General features: G+C 37.5%; 1 protein-coding gene across 3 annotated transcripts in view; it reads right to left on the reverse strand.

Annotated features, from left to right (window-relative positions):
* SMC5 (structural maintenance of chromosomes 5) overlaps positions 1-16993 on the reverse strand; it is an 89584-nt gene that overhangs the window by 66173 nt on the left and 6418 nt on the right. For all 3 annotated transcript variants that reach the window (XM_070480366.1, XM_020901923.2, XM_020901913.2), the window contains exon 3: positions 6765-6817. In XM_070480366.1, coding sequence (XP_070336467.1) covers positions 6765-6817 — 53 coding nt within the window. The remainder of the gene's footprint in view (positions 1-6764; positions 6818-16993) is intronic.

Genomic DNA, 16993 nt, shown 5'->3' on the forward strand with positions numbered 1-16993 from the left:
GGGCTGGCCGTGTAGAGATGACCTGAGGTGGGTAGAGTGTGGTGCACCACAACAGAGCGAGTATGGGAAGAAGCCTGGGGCTGATAGAGAGGCAAGGCACCACTGTTGGTGGCAGGACCATCAAAAAAACTTCCTTCTCTGAGTTCATGCTCAGGCAGCAGAGCACTGCCTACATGGGCTTCAGAGATGGGCATGGGCTACCACGATCATCTTGGACTCCAGAGATGGGCATGGGCTGCTGTTGCTCAGGATCCTGTGAGAGGTGGCTGGTCGTGGCCCCCACTTCCTGGGAGCATGTGTGGGCAGCACACCTGCACACTGCCTACCAGTGTTCAGTACACACTAAGGAAAGATATGATAGGCATCCAAACCAAAAGCAGCCCTCACACGAAAAAAAATTAAACCCACACAAGCTATGCAAGGACACCCCCACATATTAATAGCCCTGCAAGAGAGGAGAGTGAAAAAGTTGGCTTAAAACTCAACATTCAAAAAACTAAAATCGTGGAATCCGGTCCCACCACTTCATGGCAAATAGATGGGGAAACAATGGAAACAGTGACAGACTTTATTTTGGGGGCCCCAAAATCACCGCAAATGGTGACTGCAGCCATGAAATTAAAAGATGCTTGCTGCTTGGAAGGAAAACTATGCCCAACCTAAACAGCACATTAAAAAGAAGAAATATTACTTTGCCAACAAAGGTCCGTCTAGCCAAGGCTATGGTTTTTCCAGTGGTCATATACTGGATGTGAAAGCTGGACTACAAAGATACCTGAGTGCCAAAGAATTGATGCTTTTGAACTGTGGTGTTGGAGAAGACTCTTGAGAGTCCTGAATCAGTCCTGAATATTCATTGGAAGGACGATGCTGAAGCTGAAATTCCAATACTTTGGCCACCTGATGTGAAGAAGTGACTCACTGGACAAGACCCTGATGCTGGGGAAGATTGAAGGAAGAGAAGGGGACGGCAGAGGATGAGATGGTTGGATGGCATCACCAATTTGACTGACATGAGTTGAGCAAGCTCTGGGAGTTGCTGATGGACAGGGAAGCATAAGGTACTGCATTCCAGGGGGTTGCAAAGAGTCAGACATGACCCAGCAACTGAACTTAACTAAACCTGGGAGAGTGAAAGTCACTCAGTTGTGTCCGACTCTTTGTGACCCCATGGACTATACAGTCTATGGAATTCTCCAGGCCAGGATACTGGAGTGGGGAGCGATTCCCTTCTCCAGGGGATCATTCCAACCCAGGGGTCGAACCCAGGTCTCCCGCACTGCAGGCGGATTCTTTACCAGCTGAGCCACCTGGGAAGCCTGCAGTAATTTATATGCCATGCTTACACAGCCACCTTTACAAACCTTTACATAGCTACCTTACATACCACCTCTCAATAAATTAAACTCTTATATGCGTTTAGAACTGTTACTATTTTCTTCATTCTATTCCTCTGGTTTTTCTGTACTAATACCATACTATTAACAGCTTTATTAACTTGACACCTATATGCAAAAAAATGAAACCAGAACATTCTCTAACACCACTCACAAAAATAAACTCAAAATGGATTAAAGACCTGAATGTAAGGCTGGATACTATAAAACTCTTAGAGGAAAGGAAAACACAGGCAGAACACCCTTTGACATAAACCACAGCATTATCTTTTTGAACTGATCTACAGTAATGAAAATAAAAGCAAAAATAAACAAATGGGACCTACTTAACTTGAGAGCTTTTGCAAAGCAAAGGAAACTATAAACAAGACAAAAAGACAATCCTCAGAATGGGAGATGCTATTTGCAAATGAAGCAGCTGACAAGGGATTAATTTCCAAAATATACAAACTCTCATGCAGCTCAATATCAAAAACAACCACCCAAAGAAACAACAGGCAGAAGACTTAAAGACATTTCTCTAGAGAAGGCATACAGATGATCTCAACAAACACATTTGAGAAGATGCTCAACATCCCTAATTATTAGAGAAATGCAAATCAAAACTATAATGAGGTATCACTTCACACTAGTCAGAATGGCCATCATCAGAAAACTCTACAAACAGTAAATGCTAGAGAGGTGTGGAGAAAAGGAAAAACTCTTATACTGTTGGGAATGCAAACTGGTATAGCCACTACAAAGAACAGTATGGAGATTCCCTAAGAAACTAAACACAGAATCACCATATGATTTACACTATTTAAGAGCCAAGAAATGGAAGCAACCTAAATGTCCACCAACAGAGAAATGGATAAAGAAAGTCTGGTACACATAAACAATGGATTACTACTCAGCCATAAAAAGAATGAAATAATGTCAACTTCAACAACATGAATGGACCTAGAAATGATCATACTAAGTGAAGTAACTCAGAGAAAAATAAATATCATATGGTAACACATATGTGTGGAATCTCTAAAAAAAAAAAAAAAAAAAAAAAAAGTGATACAAAAGAACTTATTTGCACAACAGAAACAGACTCAGATTTCCAAAGCAGATTTGTGGTCACCAGGTGAGGACATGTGGGAGAAAGGGATAAATTAGGAGTTTGGGATTAACATATACACACTACTAAATATAAAATAGATAATCAACAAAGATCTCCTATATTGCACAGGAAACTCTACTCAATATTCTGCAATAACCTATATAGGAAAAGAATCTGAAAATGAATAGATATATGTATAACTGAATCACTTAGCTGTACAGTGATGGAGCTAACATTGTCTATCAACTATACTCCTATGTAAAATAAAAATTAAAAAAAAAAAGCTTTACTGTTCACTTTAACATCTGTTACACAAATGCCTTATTCATGATTGTGCTTTTTCAAAACCTCTTGGGTTTCTGGCACATTTATTCTTCCAGATGAACTTTATAATCAACTTATACACTGTTGAGACTCTCACTGGAATTATATCAAATTTATGCATTAGTGTGGAAATGACTGGCATGCTGATGATGATTGCAATTTTGTATTTTTAGAACATAATAAGCTTCCCCATTTATTCAGGCCTTAGTTTTATATCCTTCAGTAAAACACCACCGTTATATTTTAGTGAGTTGAACATAATCTCTTAACTGTTTCCTTACATGTGGGCCTCTTTCTCATCTCTACATAAATTTTAAAATTTTCCAATAATTTTTGAATAAAAAGATAATTTCTTTATATCCCATAAAATGACAGGGCTATTAGGTATTTTTTAAGAGCTATTTCATCTATGAAAATTCAATACCAAAAAATGATCTAAAAATCATCTAAAGAATGCACATATTGTGCACAGGTTTATTATGTATAAAAAACAAAGTATATACATGAAGGATATACTGCTTTCATCTTGGAGAGGAACTCTCATCCATCAGAAATCACTGCCAAGAGCAGTAGACTTAGAATATCTAGGTTAAGGGAAACGAATACTATAATGAATTATTGATTTCTGCCATAAGGGAGGGAATAGAAAATGGTGACATAAATGCCAAGTTTTTGCCATACAAGAAATTCACCAAACTATTAACAAAGGTTGTTTCTAGAAGTGGAATTGTCAAGAGAGCCTTCATTTTCTACTTTTTATAACCCTAGATTAAGTTTTTTTCCCCAACAATCAAGTATTTTGCTTTCAAAATTCAGGAAAAAAAAATAATTTCCCTGCTGGTCCAGTGGTTAAAAATATGCCCTCCAATGCAGGGGATGCAGGTTTGATCCTGGTCAGGGGACTAAGAACCCACACACTGCAGAGCAACTAAGCCAGTGCACAACTAGGGAGCCGGAGCCACAACAGAGAGGCTGTGCATCGCAGTTACTGAGTCTGCATGCGCTAGAGCCTGCATGCCACAACTGGAAAGAAGCCTGCATGCCTTAACAATGATCCTGCAGGTGCAACTGAGATGCAGACAAATAAATATTTCTGAAAGATTAAAAAAAAAGCTTAAGTTTGTAAAAATACTGCAACTTCTTAATGAATAATTAATATTTAATAGTGGTATAGTATTATTTCATTATCTCCCATAAATTTCTAATTTCTTATGAATTTTTCCAGAAGAAAGTTCTTACAATTCAGGCTTTAAAAGATGCATTAAAGAAAAAAGAAACTTACTTTTCTGGATGAAGTATTCCTTAAATATTATTTCTAATATTAATGTCATAATATAGTCTCATACCACTGATGCTGAAGAAGGTGAAGTTGAACAATTCTATTAAGACCTTTAAGACCTAGAACCAACCAAAAAAAGATGTCCTTTTCATCGTAGGGTACTGGAATGCAAGAGTAGGAAGTCGAGAGATACCTAGAGGAAGAGGCAAGTTTGGCCTTGGAGTACAAAATGGAACAGGGCAAAGGCTAACAGTTTTCTCAAGAGAACACACTGGACATAGCAAACACCCTCTTACAACACAAGAGATGACCCTACACACATACATCACCAAATGGTCAATACCGAAATAAGACTGATCATATTCTTTGCAGTCAAAGATGGTGTAACTCTATACAGTCAGCAAAACCAAGACCCGGAGCTGTGGCTCAGATAATCAGCTCCTCATTGCAAAACTCAGGCTTAACTTGAAGAAAGTAGGGAAAACCACTAGGCCATCCAGGTATGACCTAAGTCAAACCCCTTATGATCATACAGTAGAGGCGATGAATAGATTCAAGAGGTGAGATCTGGTAGCCAGAGTGTCTGAAGAACCATGCACAGAGGCCATAACCTTGTACAGGAGGCAGTGACCAAAACCACCCCAAAGGAGAAGAAATACAAGAAGGCAAAATGGTTGTGTAAGGAAGCTTTACACATAGCTGAGAAAAGAAAAGCAAAAAGCAAGGGCGAAAGGGAAAGACATACCCAACTGAAAGCAGAGTTCCAGAAAATAGAAGAGATAAGAAGGCCTTCTTAAATGAACAGTGCAAAGTAGAGGAAAATGACAGAATGGGAAAGACATGGGGTTGCAAAGAGTCGGACACAACTGAGCAACTTCACTTCAGAGATCTTTTCAAAAAAACTAGAGATATCAGGGGAACATTTCATGCAAGAATGAGCATGATAAAGGACAGAAACAGTAAGGACCTAACAAAAGCAGAAGAGATTAAAAAGAGGTGGAAAAAATACACAGAAGAACTATACAAAAAAAGGTCTTAATGATCCAGATAACCAAGACGGTGTGGTCACTCACCTAAAGCTTGACATCCTAGAGTGAAGTCAAGTGGGCCTTAGGAAGCTTTACTACAAACAAGGTTAGTGAAGTAATGGAATTCCAGCTGAGCTATTTAAAATCCTAAAAGATGATGCTGTAGAAGTGTTGCACTCAGAATGTCAGCACATTTGGAAAACTCAGCAGTGGTCAGAGGACTGGAAAAGGTCCGTTTTCATTCCAATCCCAGAGAAGGGCAGTGTTAATCTACAAACTATTGTATAATTATGCACATTGTGCATGCTAGTCAGGTTATACTGAAAATCCTTCAAGCTTGGCTTCAACAGTATGTGAACTAAGAATTTCCAGATGTACAAGTGGGTATAGAGAAGGCAGAGGAAACAGAGATTAAACCACCAACATTCACTGGATCATAGAGAAACCAAAGCAATTCCAGAAAAACATCTACTTCTGCTTCATTGACTATGGTAAAGCCTTTGACTATGTGGATCACAACAAACTGGAAAATCTTAAAGAGATGGGAATACCAAACCACCTTACCTGCCTTCTGAGAAACCTGTATGCTGGTCAAGAAGCAACCTTTAGAACCAGTTAGAACCTTTCATGGACTAGTTAAAACTTGTAAAATGAGTACCTCAAGGCTGTATGTGGTCATTCCATTTATTTAACCTCTATACAGAGTACACCATGAGAAATGCTGGGCTGGATGAATCACAAGCTGGAATCAAGACTGCCGGGAGAATCATCAACAACCTCAGACATGCGGATGATACTACTCTAATAGCAGAAAGTGATGAGAAATTAAAGAGTCTCTTGATGAGGATTAAAGAGTGAAAAAGTTGGCTTAAAACTCAACATTCAAAAAACTTAAGATCATGGCATCCAGTCACATCCCTTCATGGCAAATAGAGAGGGGAAAAGTGGAAGCAGAGTTTATTTTCTTGGGCTCCAAAATTACTGCAGACAGTGACTGCAGCCACAAAATTAAGACACTTGCTCCTTAGAAGGAAAACTATGACAAACCTAAACAGCTGGTATTAAGAAGAAAAGAGATCATTTTGCCGACAAAGGCCCATATGGTCAAAGCTACGCTTTTTCCAGTAGTCATGTATGAATGTGAGAGTTGGAAAATAAAGAAGGCTGAGCACTGAAGAACCGACGCCACAGAATTGTGGTGCTAGAGATGACTCTTGACATTCTCTTGGACAGCAAGGAGATGAAACTAGTCAATCTTAAAGGAAATCAACCCTGAGTGTTCACTGGAAGGACTGATGCTGAAGCTCCCGTACTTTGGCATCTGATGTGAACAGCCAACTCGTTGAAAAATACCCTGATGCTAGGAAAGACTGAAGACAAAAGAAGGCGGTGTCAGAGGATGAGATGGTTGGATAGCATCATCAAAGAACTAGATGTGAATCTGAGCAAACTCCAGGAGATAGTGAAGGACAGGGAAGCCTGGAGTGCTGTAGTTCATGGGGCTGCAAACAGTCAGACAGGACTTAGCGACTGAACAACAAGAATATACTCTGTATTATTACTCTTGACTAAAGTCATCAGGAAAGCATGAACATAAACTAAGAAATTATGCAGAAAAAACTGGTTTCAGTACTTTTAACACTTACAATTCAATTTCAACCATGCCTTTGGAACATCCTCTCTTCACAAAAAAGCCAACCTAAGATATAAAAAAAGACAAAGTGAGCTGTGTGGTGACATTCCCAGGTGAGATGTAGCAAAGTCATTATTATTTGTCAGATCAAGATTCTTTCTGTAACTATTCTGTACATTCATTCCCTTCACTTTCTAACTGTACCCTTTCCAGATTTAGGCTCCTCCACTGTTTCTACTCACAGATGAAAATATTCTAAGATATCAATATTTTAATATTCTAATATTTACTGATCTTTCTATGTGTCTAACAGCCTCTTACAAAGTTCATGACAAAGCTATTTACAGTAAGTAGTGCAGAGCAAAAATCTGAGTCCAAGTTATTGAGCTCCAGATCCTGAGTTCTTCTATAGAGCTGCACTGATTAAATATTATTAATAGTCACTCTAAATAATAGTACCCATCCTGCTATTAATTAGTAAACACCTATCACCAAGCACTTTTTCAAAAGTCCAATAAATACAGTAAATACAATTTAAGTGAGCACAATTTATATCATAAAATAGATATATTTAAGCTACTTCCTATATGTATGTGAGTGTAAAGTATAAAAAAGACCCTGGGCCTAAAAAAATCAGATTGGATCTTAAATCAGGCTATAATTAAGTAATACTCAAAAAAGGTGGGAAATATACCTTGCAAATAATTGTTTTTTTGATAGTGGTAATGACAATGATGATAACAATTATAACCACAACAGTTAACATTTATTAAGCATTACTATGTTTATGTTCTAAGCACCTGATATACAATTTTCTCATGTTAATACTCATGAGCAAATTTATGAGATATGTATTATATCCATTTTATAGATGCTGAAACTGAGAACCAGAAAGATGAAAAAGAAAGTCTGCTCCTGTAACAAGAAGTACAGTTTAATGATCAAGAGTACAGGCTTCCACATAAACCGTGTCCAGTTCAAATAGCTCTGCCATATACAAGCTGTTACACCTTGGCCAGGTTACTTAACATCTGTTTCAGTTTTTTCATAAATAAGGAAAACAATGGCATTTTTTAGGAGTGGGGCATCTGTTCATTAGGTTGCAATAATTAAAATACTTGGTACCAAATGGAAGAAATGAAAAAATTAGAAGGCAGTTCTTATTATAAAGTATTTGTACCAGTGGTGCAGAACAAGCTTGTACTAAATTTTTATATTGCATTTAAATAGAAATAGAACATTAAAATTTTTTTTGCTAAGAACTTGGACATCCCCTGAACACATCTGTGAATACATAAAGGTCTGTGATCTGTCATCTAAGAAAACTGCACTTCACAGCCTCCTTTAAAAAGCCTATCACTCAAGGGTGAGGACAGATGTATCTTCATGACAAAAATAAAGAAGAAGGTTGGTGAAAATTGTTACAGTCCAATCCATTCTGACTATGGCAGCCCTTGGAATATAATCCAGCAGACCATTACAGAGAGACAACGATTGAATAAACAATTTCTGACAATTTAAAAAACGACATATAGGGAATTCCCTGGCAGTCCAGTGGTTACAACTGGCACTTTCACTGCCAAAGGCCTGCATTAGATTCCTGGTTGGGGAGCTAAAATCCCACAAGCTGTGCAGTGCGGCCAAAAAACAAACACCACATGATGTTAATAAAAATCTGAGCATGTCCTTGGAAATTATCTACTCCAACCCCTGTTCTCTGAAATAAAAACTGAATTCCAGACAACTGACCCAGATTACAAAATCAATCATTAACAAAGCAGTATCTTTTCTACCTCATAAAAGCCTCCCTTATAGCATTAAAAATTTTGTTTTGAATAGGTTATTTACAATCTTAAGGGGTATATAAATCAATCTTGTAACCTACATTAAATTTTTCTGTTGTTTAGTCACTAAGTTGCGTCTGACTCTTTTGTAACGCCATGGACTATAGCCCGCCCAGCTCCTTCTGTTCATGAGATTCTCCAGGCAAGCATACTGGATTGGGTTGTCATTTTCTTCTACAGAAGATTTTTCCAACCCAGGGATTGAACCTGCATCTCCTGCGTTGGCAGGTAGATTCTTTATCATGGAGACACCGTGTAAGCCAGCACATTTAAATATTAAGCTTTGCTTAAAAACCTGTAGTATCACTTTGATTATATTGTAATATTTACAGTAGTTTTAGAAAAATAAAAGAATCATTTCAAGTTTTAAAAATATTTTACAGTAAAAAAAAATATTTCACAGTGAAATAACTCAACTTTCAGACTTTCTTTTTAAAATGTTTTTATGTGAAATATATACCAACAGTATATACAAACTTCATGAACTGTTTAGAAATAATAAAACAACTATATATCTACCAGTTTAAGAAACTGATCACTGATCTGACATTCCTTAATTCATGCTAACTGCATCCTTTTTCTCTCAACTAATGGGGAAGAAATAGGGGAAGGAATAGTTAGGCATTTGGGATCGACATGTACACACTGTTATAGATTTTAAATAGATAACCAATAAGGTCCTACTGTGTATGTATAGTACAGGGAACTCTACTCAATGCTATTCGGCAGCCTGGATGGGAGGGGAGTTTGGGGGAGAATGGATACATATATATGCATGGCTGAATACCTTTGCTGTCCAGCTGAAACTATCACAACGTTGTTAATCCAATATAAATATATACTCCAATATAAAATAAAAAGTTTAAAAAATGAAACAACAACAAATGTAATCTCTAAACTGATTTAATTATCTCTAAACTGATAATTCCTTTGTTTTTGTTTTTTACTGTATGAGACTCCAAATGTTTTTGACTGTTCCAGAAACAAACTCACATTACATGTATTTTTCCAAGATGGTATTTTTCCTTAAAATTATGTTTTTGATATTTAACCAATGAGCCAAAGTTTGTTTTCATTGTCATATAATATTCAATTGTATTTGACTATTCCAGAATTTACTGCAAACAATACTTCTGTAAGTATTTCCATGATTCCACCTGGTATAAATGCACAAAAGCTGACTAGGATACCTAGAAAGCAGAATTTTTGAGGCGCTAGATATAAGCATTTACAGATTTACTAGGTAATACCACAGCACTTTCCAAGGGGGTTGTACAAATTCATATTCCCACCAAGAAATCATCAGAGTTTCCCCTGCTTTATATCCTTCTAAGCACATGGCACCAACAGAATTCTGGTGGGTCTGATAGATATACCTTACCAGGGCTAATGTGCGTTTCTCTAATAATTAATGAAGTTGAGCATCTTTTCATGTCTGTAGGAATGCACTGGTTGTCTGGGTTGCCTCTTGACTGTGAGACTTTTAAGCATATCTTTTGCTCATGTGTCTTATGAGTTGTCATTATTTTGCTTATTAGTTTGTATATCAATCTTGTTATATGTGCTATATATACATGTTCCCAATTTGTGACTAGTCTTTTCTCTACAAGGTGTCTTTTAGATGAACAGAAGTTCCTTAATTTTATTATAGCTGAAATTATCAACTTTTCCTTTTAGGTCTATACTTTAAGACATTTTCATAACCTGAAGTCACAAAAATATTCTCTTCCACTACTGATCTCTTCTAAAAACTTCCTGGTCAATCACATTTAGATATTTAATCCACCTGGAACTAATTTTTGTTAAAGTATGAGGAAAGGACTCAATCTCATCTTTTCGTATACCAATAACCAGTTGTCTCAGTACCATTTATCTATCTATTCCTCACTCACCTACAATGTCAGCTCTGTCATAAATCAAGTTTTTACTTAGCTTTGTATCTTGGCTCTTTATTCTGTCACATCACACTAGTCTATCCTACATCAATACCACAATGTCTTAATTTACCATAATTTTGTATCATCTTGATATCCAGTAGATAAGTTTTTCCACTTTATCCTATTGTTTTAGGAGCTTAGCTATTTTTCGCCCTCTGTTTTTTCATCTAAATTTTAGAACCAGCTTGTCATTTTTAGACGGTAGCAGGATTCTGACTGGAATGACACTTATCATGACATGTACCAAACGTTAAAATTTTAAAATAAAAACTGTAATCTCTGCATACATACCTTTTATTTGCAGCTATGTAATGTAAACCTTTGTTGCTATAATATCCATAGTTGCATTTACTGTTCACTGTTAAGTGAACACAGAAAAGGAACTGATTTTTGTTATACAACTTTTTAAGGGGGTTCTCAGTTCTTATTTCTAATCTGCTAATTATAATTGTTTCTAAGTTTATTATTAATTCTAATCAATACATATAACTCACAGGAAAGGTTTCGGAGTCCTTAGTAAAAATGTAAAAAGGTCCTTGACTTAGTCTGGGATTCTGTAACAAAAGTCCCCCAGGGTGGGTGGCTTAAACATACATTTCTCAGAAATCTGAAGGTTAAGACATGCAAGATCAATGCATTCACAGATTCAATGTCAGTGTTACACTATCTTACATCTCAGTTCAGTTCAGTCACTCAGTCATGTCTGACTGCGACACCATGCACTACAGCACACCAGGCCTCCCTGTCCATCACCAACTCCCGGAGTTTACTCAAACTCATGCACATTGAGTCAGTGATGCCAGCCAACCATTTCATCCTTTGTCGTCCCCTTTTCCTCCAGCCTTCAATCTTTCCCACCATCAGGGTCTTTTCAAATGAGTCAGATCTTCACATCAGGTGGCCCAAGTATTGAAGTTTCAGCTACAGCATCAGTCCTTCCAATGAACATTCAGGACTGATTTCCTTTAGGATGGATTGGCTGGATCTCCTTGGAGACCAAGGGACTCTCAAGACTCTTCTCCAACACCACAGTTCAAAAGCATCAATTCTTTGGCGCCTAGCTTTCTTTATATTCCAACTCTCACACCTATACTTGCCTACTGGAAAAACCATAGCTTTGACTAGATGGACCTTTGTCAGCAAAGTAATATCTCTGCTTTTTAATATGCTGACTAGGTTGGTCACAGCTTTTCTTTCAAGGATGAGGTGTCTTTCAACTGCATGGCTGCAGTCACCATCTGCAGTGATTTTGGAGCCTCCCAAAATAAAATCTCTCACTGTTTCCATTGTTTCCCCATCTATCTGTCATGAAGTGATGGGACCAGATGCACGATGTCAGTTTCCTGAATGTTGAGTTTTAAGCCAACTTTTCCACTTTCCTCTTTCACTTTCATCAGGAGGCTCTTTAGTTCTTCTTCACGTTCTGCCATAAGGGTGGTGCATCTGCATATATGAGGTTACTGATATTTCTCCCGGCAAGCCTGATTCCAATTTGCGCTTCATACACCCTAGCATTTCACATGATGTACTCTGCATATAAGTTAAACGAGCAGGGTGACAATATTCAGCCTTGACATACTTCTTTCCCGATTTGGAACCAGTCTGTTGTTCTGTGTCCAGTTCTCACTGTTGCTTCTTGACCTGCATACAGGTTTCTCAGGAGGCAGGTAAGGTGGTCTGGTATTCCCATCTCTTGAAGAATTTTCTATAGTTTATTGTGATCCACATAGTCATAGGCTTTGGCACAGTCAATAAAGCAGAAGTAGATGTTTTTCTGGAACTCTCTTGCTTTCACGATGATCCAGCAGATGTTGGCAATTTGATCTCTGGTTCCTCTGCCTTTCCTAAATCCAGCTTGTACATCTGGAAGTTCACGATTCATGTACTGTTGAAGCCTGGCTTGGAGAATTTTGAGCATTACTTTGCTAACATGTGAGATGAGTGCGATTGTGAGGTAGTTTGAACACTCTTTGGCACTGCCCTTCTTTGGGATTGGAATGAAAACTGACCTTTTGTAGTCCTGTGGCCACTGCTGAGTTTTCCAAATTTGCTGGTATATTGAGTGCAGCATTTTCACAGCATCATCTTACAGGATCTGAAATAGCTCAACTCAAGTTCCATTACTTCCACTAGCTTTGTTCGTAGTGATGCTTCCCCTAAGGCCCACTTGACTTTGCATTGCAAGATGTCTGGCTCTAGGTGAGTGAGTACACCATCGTGATTATCTGGGTCATGAAGACTGTTTTTGTATAGTTCTGTGTTTTCTTGCCACCTGTTTTTAATATCTTCTGCTTCTGTTAGGTCCATACCATTTCTGCCCTTTATTGTGCCCATATTTGCATGTAATGTTCCCTTGGTATCTCCAATTTTCTTGAAGAGATCTTTAGTCTCTCCCATTCTGTTGTTTTCCTCTATTTCTTTGCATTGATCACTGAGGAAGGCTTTCTTATCTCTCCATGCTATTCTTTGGAATTCTGCATTCAAATGGAATTATCTGTCCTTTTCTCCTTTGCCTTTAGCATCTCTTCTTTTCTCAGCTATTTGTAAGGCCTCTTCAGACAACCATTTTGCCTTTTTGCATTTCTTTTTCTTTGGGATGGTCTTGATCACTGCCTCCTGTACAATGTCACAAACCTCTGTCCATAGTTCTTCAGGCACTCTATCAGATCTAATCCCTTGAATCTATTTGTCACTTCCACTGTATAGCTGTAAGAGATTCGATTTAGGTCATACCTGAGTGGTTAATGGTTTTCCCTACTTTCTTCAATTTAAGTCTGAATTTGGCAATATTTATTTTCATGATCTGAGCCACAGTCAGCTCCCTGTCTTGTTTTTGCTGAGTGTACAGTGCTTCTCCATCTTTGGCTGCAAAGAATATAAGCAGTCTGCTTTCAGTATTGACCATCTGGTGATGTCCATGTGTAGAGTCTTCTCTTGTGTTGTTGGAAGAGGGCGTTTGCTATGACCAGTGCGTTCTCTTGGCAGAACTGTTAGTCTTTGCCTTGCTACATTCTGTACTCCAAGGCCAATTTTGCCTGTTACTCCAGCTATTTCCTGACTTCCTACTTTTGCCTTCTAGTCCCCTAAAATGAAAAGGATTCTTTTTTGGGTGTTAGTTCTAGAAGCTTTTGGAGGTCTTTACAGAACCATTCAACTTCAGCTTCTTACAGCATTACCAGTCAGGGCATAGACTTGGATAACTGTGATACTGAATGGTTTGCCTTGGAAACAAACAGAGATCATTCTGTCATTTCTGAGATTGCATCCAACTACTGCATTTCAGACTCTCCTGTTGACTGTGATGGCTACTCCATGTCTTCTAAGGGATTCTTACCCACAGTAGTAGATACAATGGTCATCTGAGTTAAACTCACCCACTCCAGTCCACTTTAGTTCACTGATTCCTACAATGTCGATGTTCACTCTTGCCATCTCCTGTTTGATCATTTCCAATATGACTTGATTCATGGGCCTAACATTCCAGGTTCCTATGCAATATTGCTCTTTACAGCATTGGACTTTACCTCCATCACCAGTCACATCCACAACTGAGTGTTGCTGTTGCTTTGGCTCCATCTCTTCATTCTTTCTGGAGTTATTTCTCCACTGGTCTCCCATAGCATACTGGACACCTACCGACCTGGGGAGTTCATCTTTCAGTGTCCTATCTTTTTGCCTTTTCATACTGTTCAAGGGGTTCTCAAGGAAATACTACTGAAGTGGTTTGCCGTTCCCTTCTCCAGTGGACCATGTTCTGTCAGAATTCTCCACCATGACCTGTCTGTCTTGGGTGGCCCTACATGGCATGGCTCATAGTTTCGTTGAGTTAGATAAGGCTGTGGTCCATGTGAGCAGACTGGTTAGGTTTTTGTGATTGTGGTTTTCAGTTTGTCTGCCCTCTAATGGAGAAGGTAAGAGGCTTATAGAAGCTTCCTGATGGGAGAGACTGACTCAGGGGGAAACTGGGTCTTGTTCTGATGGGCGGGGCCATGCTCAGTAAATCTTTAATCCAATTTTCTGTTGATGGGTGACTTAACCCTATTAAATTTGCATATTAATCCATCAGGAGGCTTAGCCAAAATTTCTTTATGGTTTTTAAGCAGACATTCCTACGATCTGTGAATGAGTTTTCTTTCTTTTTAACACATATCTTTTCTTTTCTACCTAGAACTTCCAATGCAATGTTCAATAGTAATGACAGTAGGTAACCTTGACATGTACATTTTCATAGATATCTCCTGAAATTAAGGAAGGTCCATTCTATTCCTAGTTTACTAAGAGTTTTTAATCATAAATTACTGTGGAATTTAACAGAATGCTTTTTATTTGTTGAGAAATTATTGAGTTCTACTTCTTTAAAACATGGTGTATTATGTTAATTTTTTCCTAACAATCAATCTCTCATTTTTTGAATAACTTTGATTTGTTCACAATGTATTATATATTATTAAATTCAGCATGCTAAAGTTCCTTTTTTGTGTGTGATTTTTGCCTCCAAATTCATGAGTGAAATGGGCTTGTTATTTTCTCATGCTATCCTTGATTGATTTGGGTAACTAAAGTCACATTTCCCTGTGTAAACAGCAACTTTTGCTGTTAGGACTAATCCACATTTTGTTTTTGTCTGGTGTTCTCTATGAGAAAAAACTAACCAGCTAATTTATCTTCTCTACTTAAGAGTCAATTTTGATAATTTAAATAGCTGTAGAAATATATACAGTCACAACTTTTAAAATATTTACACTTTAGTGGAGTGATTCTCATAATATTCTTATATTATGAATATATAAACCTCTGCTGCATTCTTGTAATGCCCTGGTGGTAGTCATAATTATTGTGAAATGTATTGTGCACGTTATTTCCACACTTTCTTATGTTTTCTAATGATGTCCTTTTTCACATTTCTGTTTCTTTTCTCTCTCTCCTTTCTCAAGACTCCTTCTGGAATGTTTGGGCAGTGGTCATTTTTCCTCTACTTTGCTCCTCCTACTTTAACCTTTCCTGTTTGGAAGTTACATATTTCAATTTCTCTCTTTTTTTTTAAACTGGTTTACCCTACAAATTTTAACATGCACATTTCACTTAATAAACTCTTAAGTTAACCAATTATCTTAACTTTCTCCCAACAATACAGAGAATACTTTAACTCTGATCACTGCTTTGACAACGTTTAGTTCTATCTTCTTTGATTTAAAAAAGTGACAAATGAGACATCAGTATTATTTTATACAGTTTACACATAACTTTACTACTTGTTTAGTAGACTTCACTGGTGAGATGGTGAAGAATCTGTCTGCAATGTGGGAGACCTGGGTTCGATCCCTGGGTTGGGTAGTTCCCCAGGAGAAAGGGACTGGCAACCTATTCCAGTATTCTTGACTGGAGAATTCCATGGACATAGGAGCCTGCTGGGCTACAGTTCACAGGATTGCAAAATGTCAGACAAAATTGAGCAACTAACACTTACTATGTGTTTACCATTTCATTGCTCACATCTTTTTACCTCTCAGACTTTCATCTGAAATAATTTTCCTTCTTCCTCAATTAAACACTTTCAAAGTTCCTTTATGAGGATCTCAGACTGTTCTCTCAACCCCTTCACATTCTGAGACCATATCACTACCATGTTTGGTATTCTAAAATTTACTACAATGTGTCTATTTGTGTATTTCTTTCATTTACACCATCTGGAATATATTTAGGTGCAATGAATCTGAGGATTCAAGTTTTTCAGCATTTCTGGAAAATTCTTAGTCATTCTTTCCTTGAGTACTGCCTCTTCTTTAGTCCATTATTTTCCTTTAACTAGCAGGTCTCAATATTGATTTCATACTTTTTATTTTTTTGCTTTAGCTCTATATTTCATTTTTAGAAAAACTGTCAAGTATTTTGGTTCACATATTCTCAAATATGTCTGCTTTGTTATTTTACCTGTCCATCAAGTTTCTCTCTCATGTATTTTTATTTATATTCTCACTGATTCTTTTTCAAATTTACCTGATCTTTTTGTTACTTACTCCTTTGCAACCTTCTTTCAGTTCCTAAATAAACTAAATATTCCTAGTTTACATTCTATATATACAAGCTCTATAGGTCAGATTATATAGCCTGTTGTTTTTATTAGCTCTCATTTCTGATGGCTCATTTCCTCCTATGCTTTGTGATTTTTGGGGGTATGGATTCATGAATTTCTTGGAACGTTACGTTAGATTTCTTTTCAGGACTGTATTGAAGGCATTTTCCTTCAGAGGATTTGCATTTGCTTCTGCCAGAGATATTACTAAGCGAGGACACTTTAAACTAAAATTACAATGTATTTGTTGAGACTTGTTTGAAAGATTTTTTTTCTTTTTCCTTCTACTACTGTATTCAGAGATAACAATGAGACAAGTAGCCCCACTTTGTGATTTTTTTTTTCCCCTGCTACACACTACTCATAGTTTTATCTTCTAACTCTTCTA

Source organism: Odocoileus virginianus, chromosome 18 (genome assembly GCF_023699985.2).
Source record: "Odocoileus virginianus isolate 20LAN1187 ecotype Illinois chromosome 18, Ovbor_1.2, whole genome shotgun sequence".
Classification (NCBI taxonomy): Eukaryota; Metazoa; Chordata; class Mammalia; order Artiodactyla; family Cervidae; genus Odocoileus; species Odocoileus virginianus.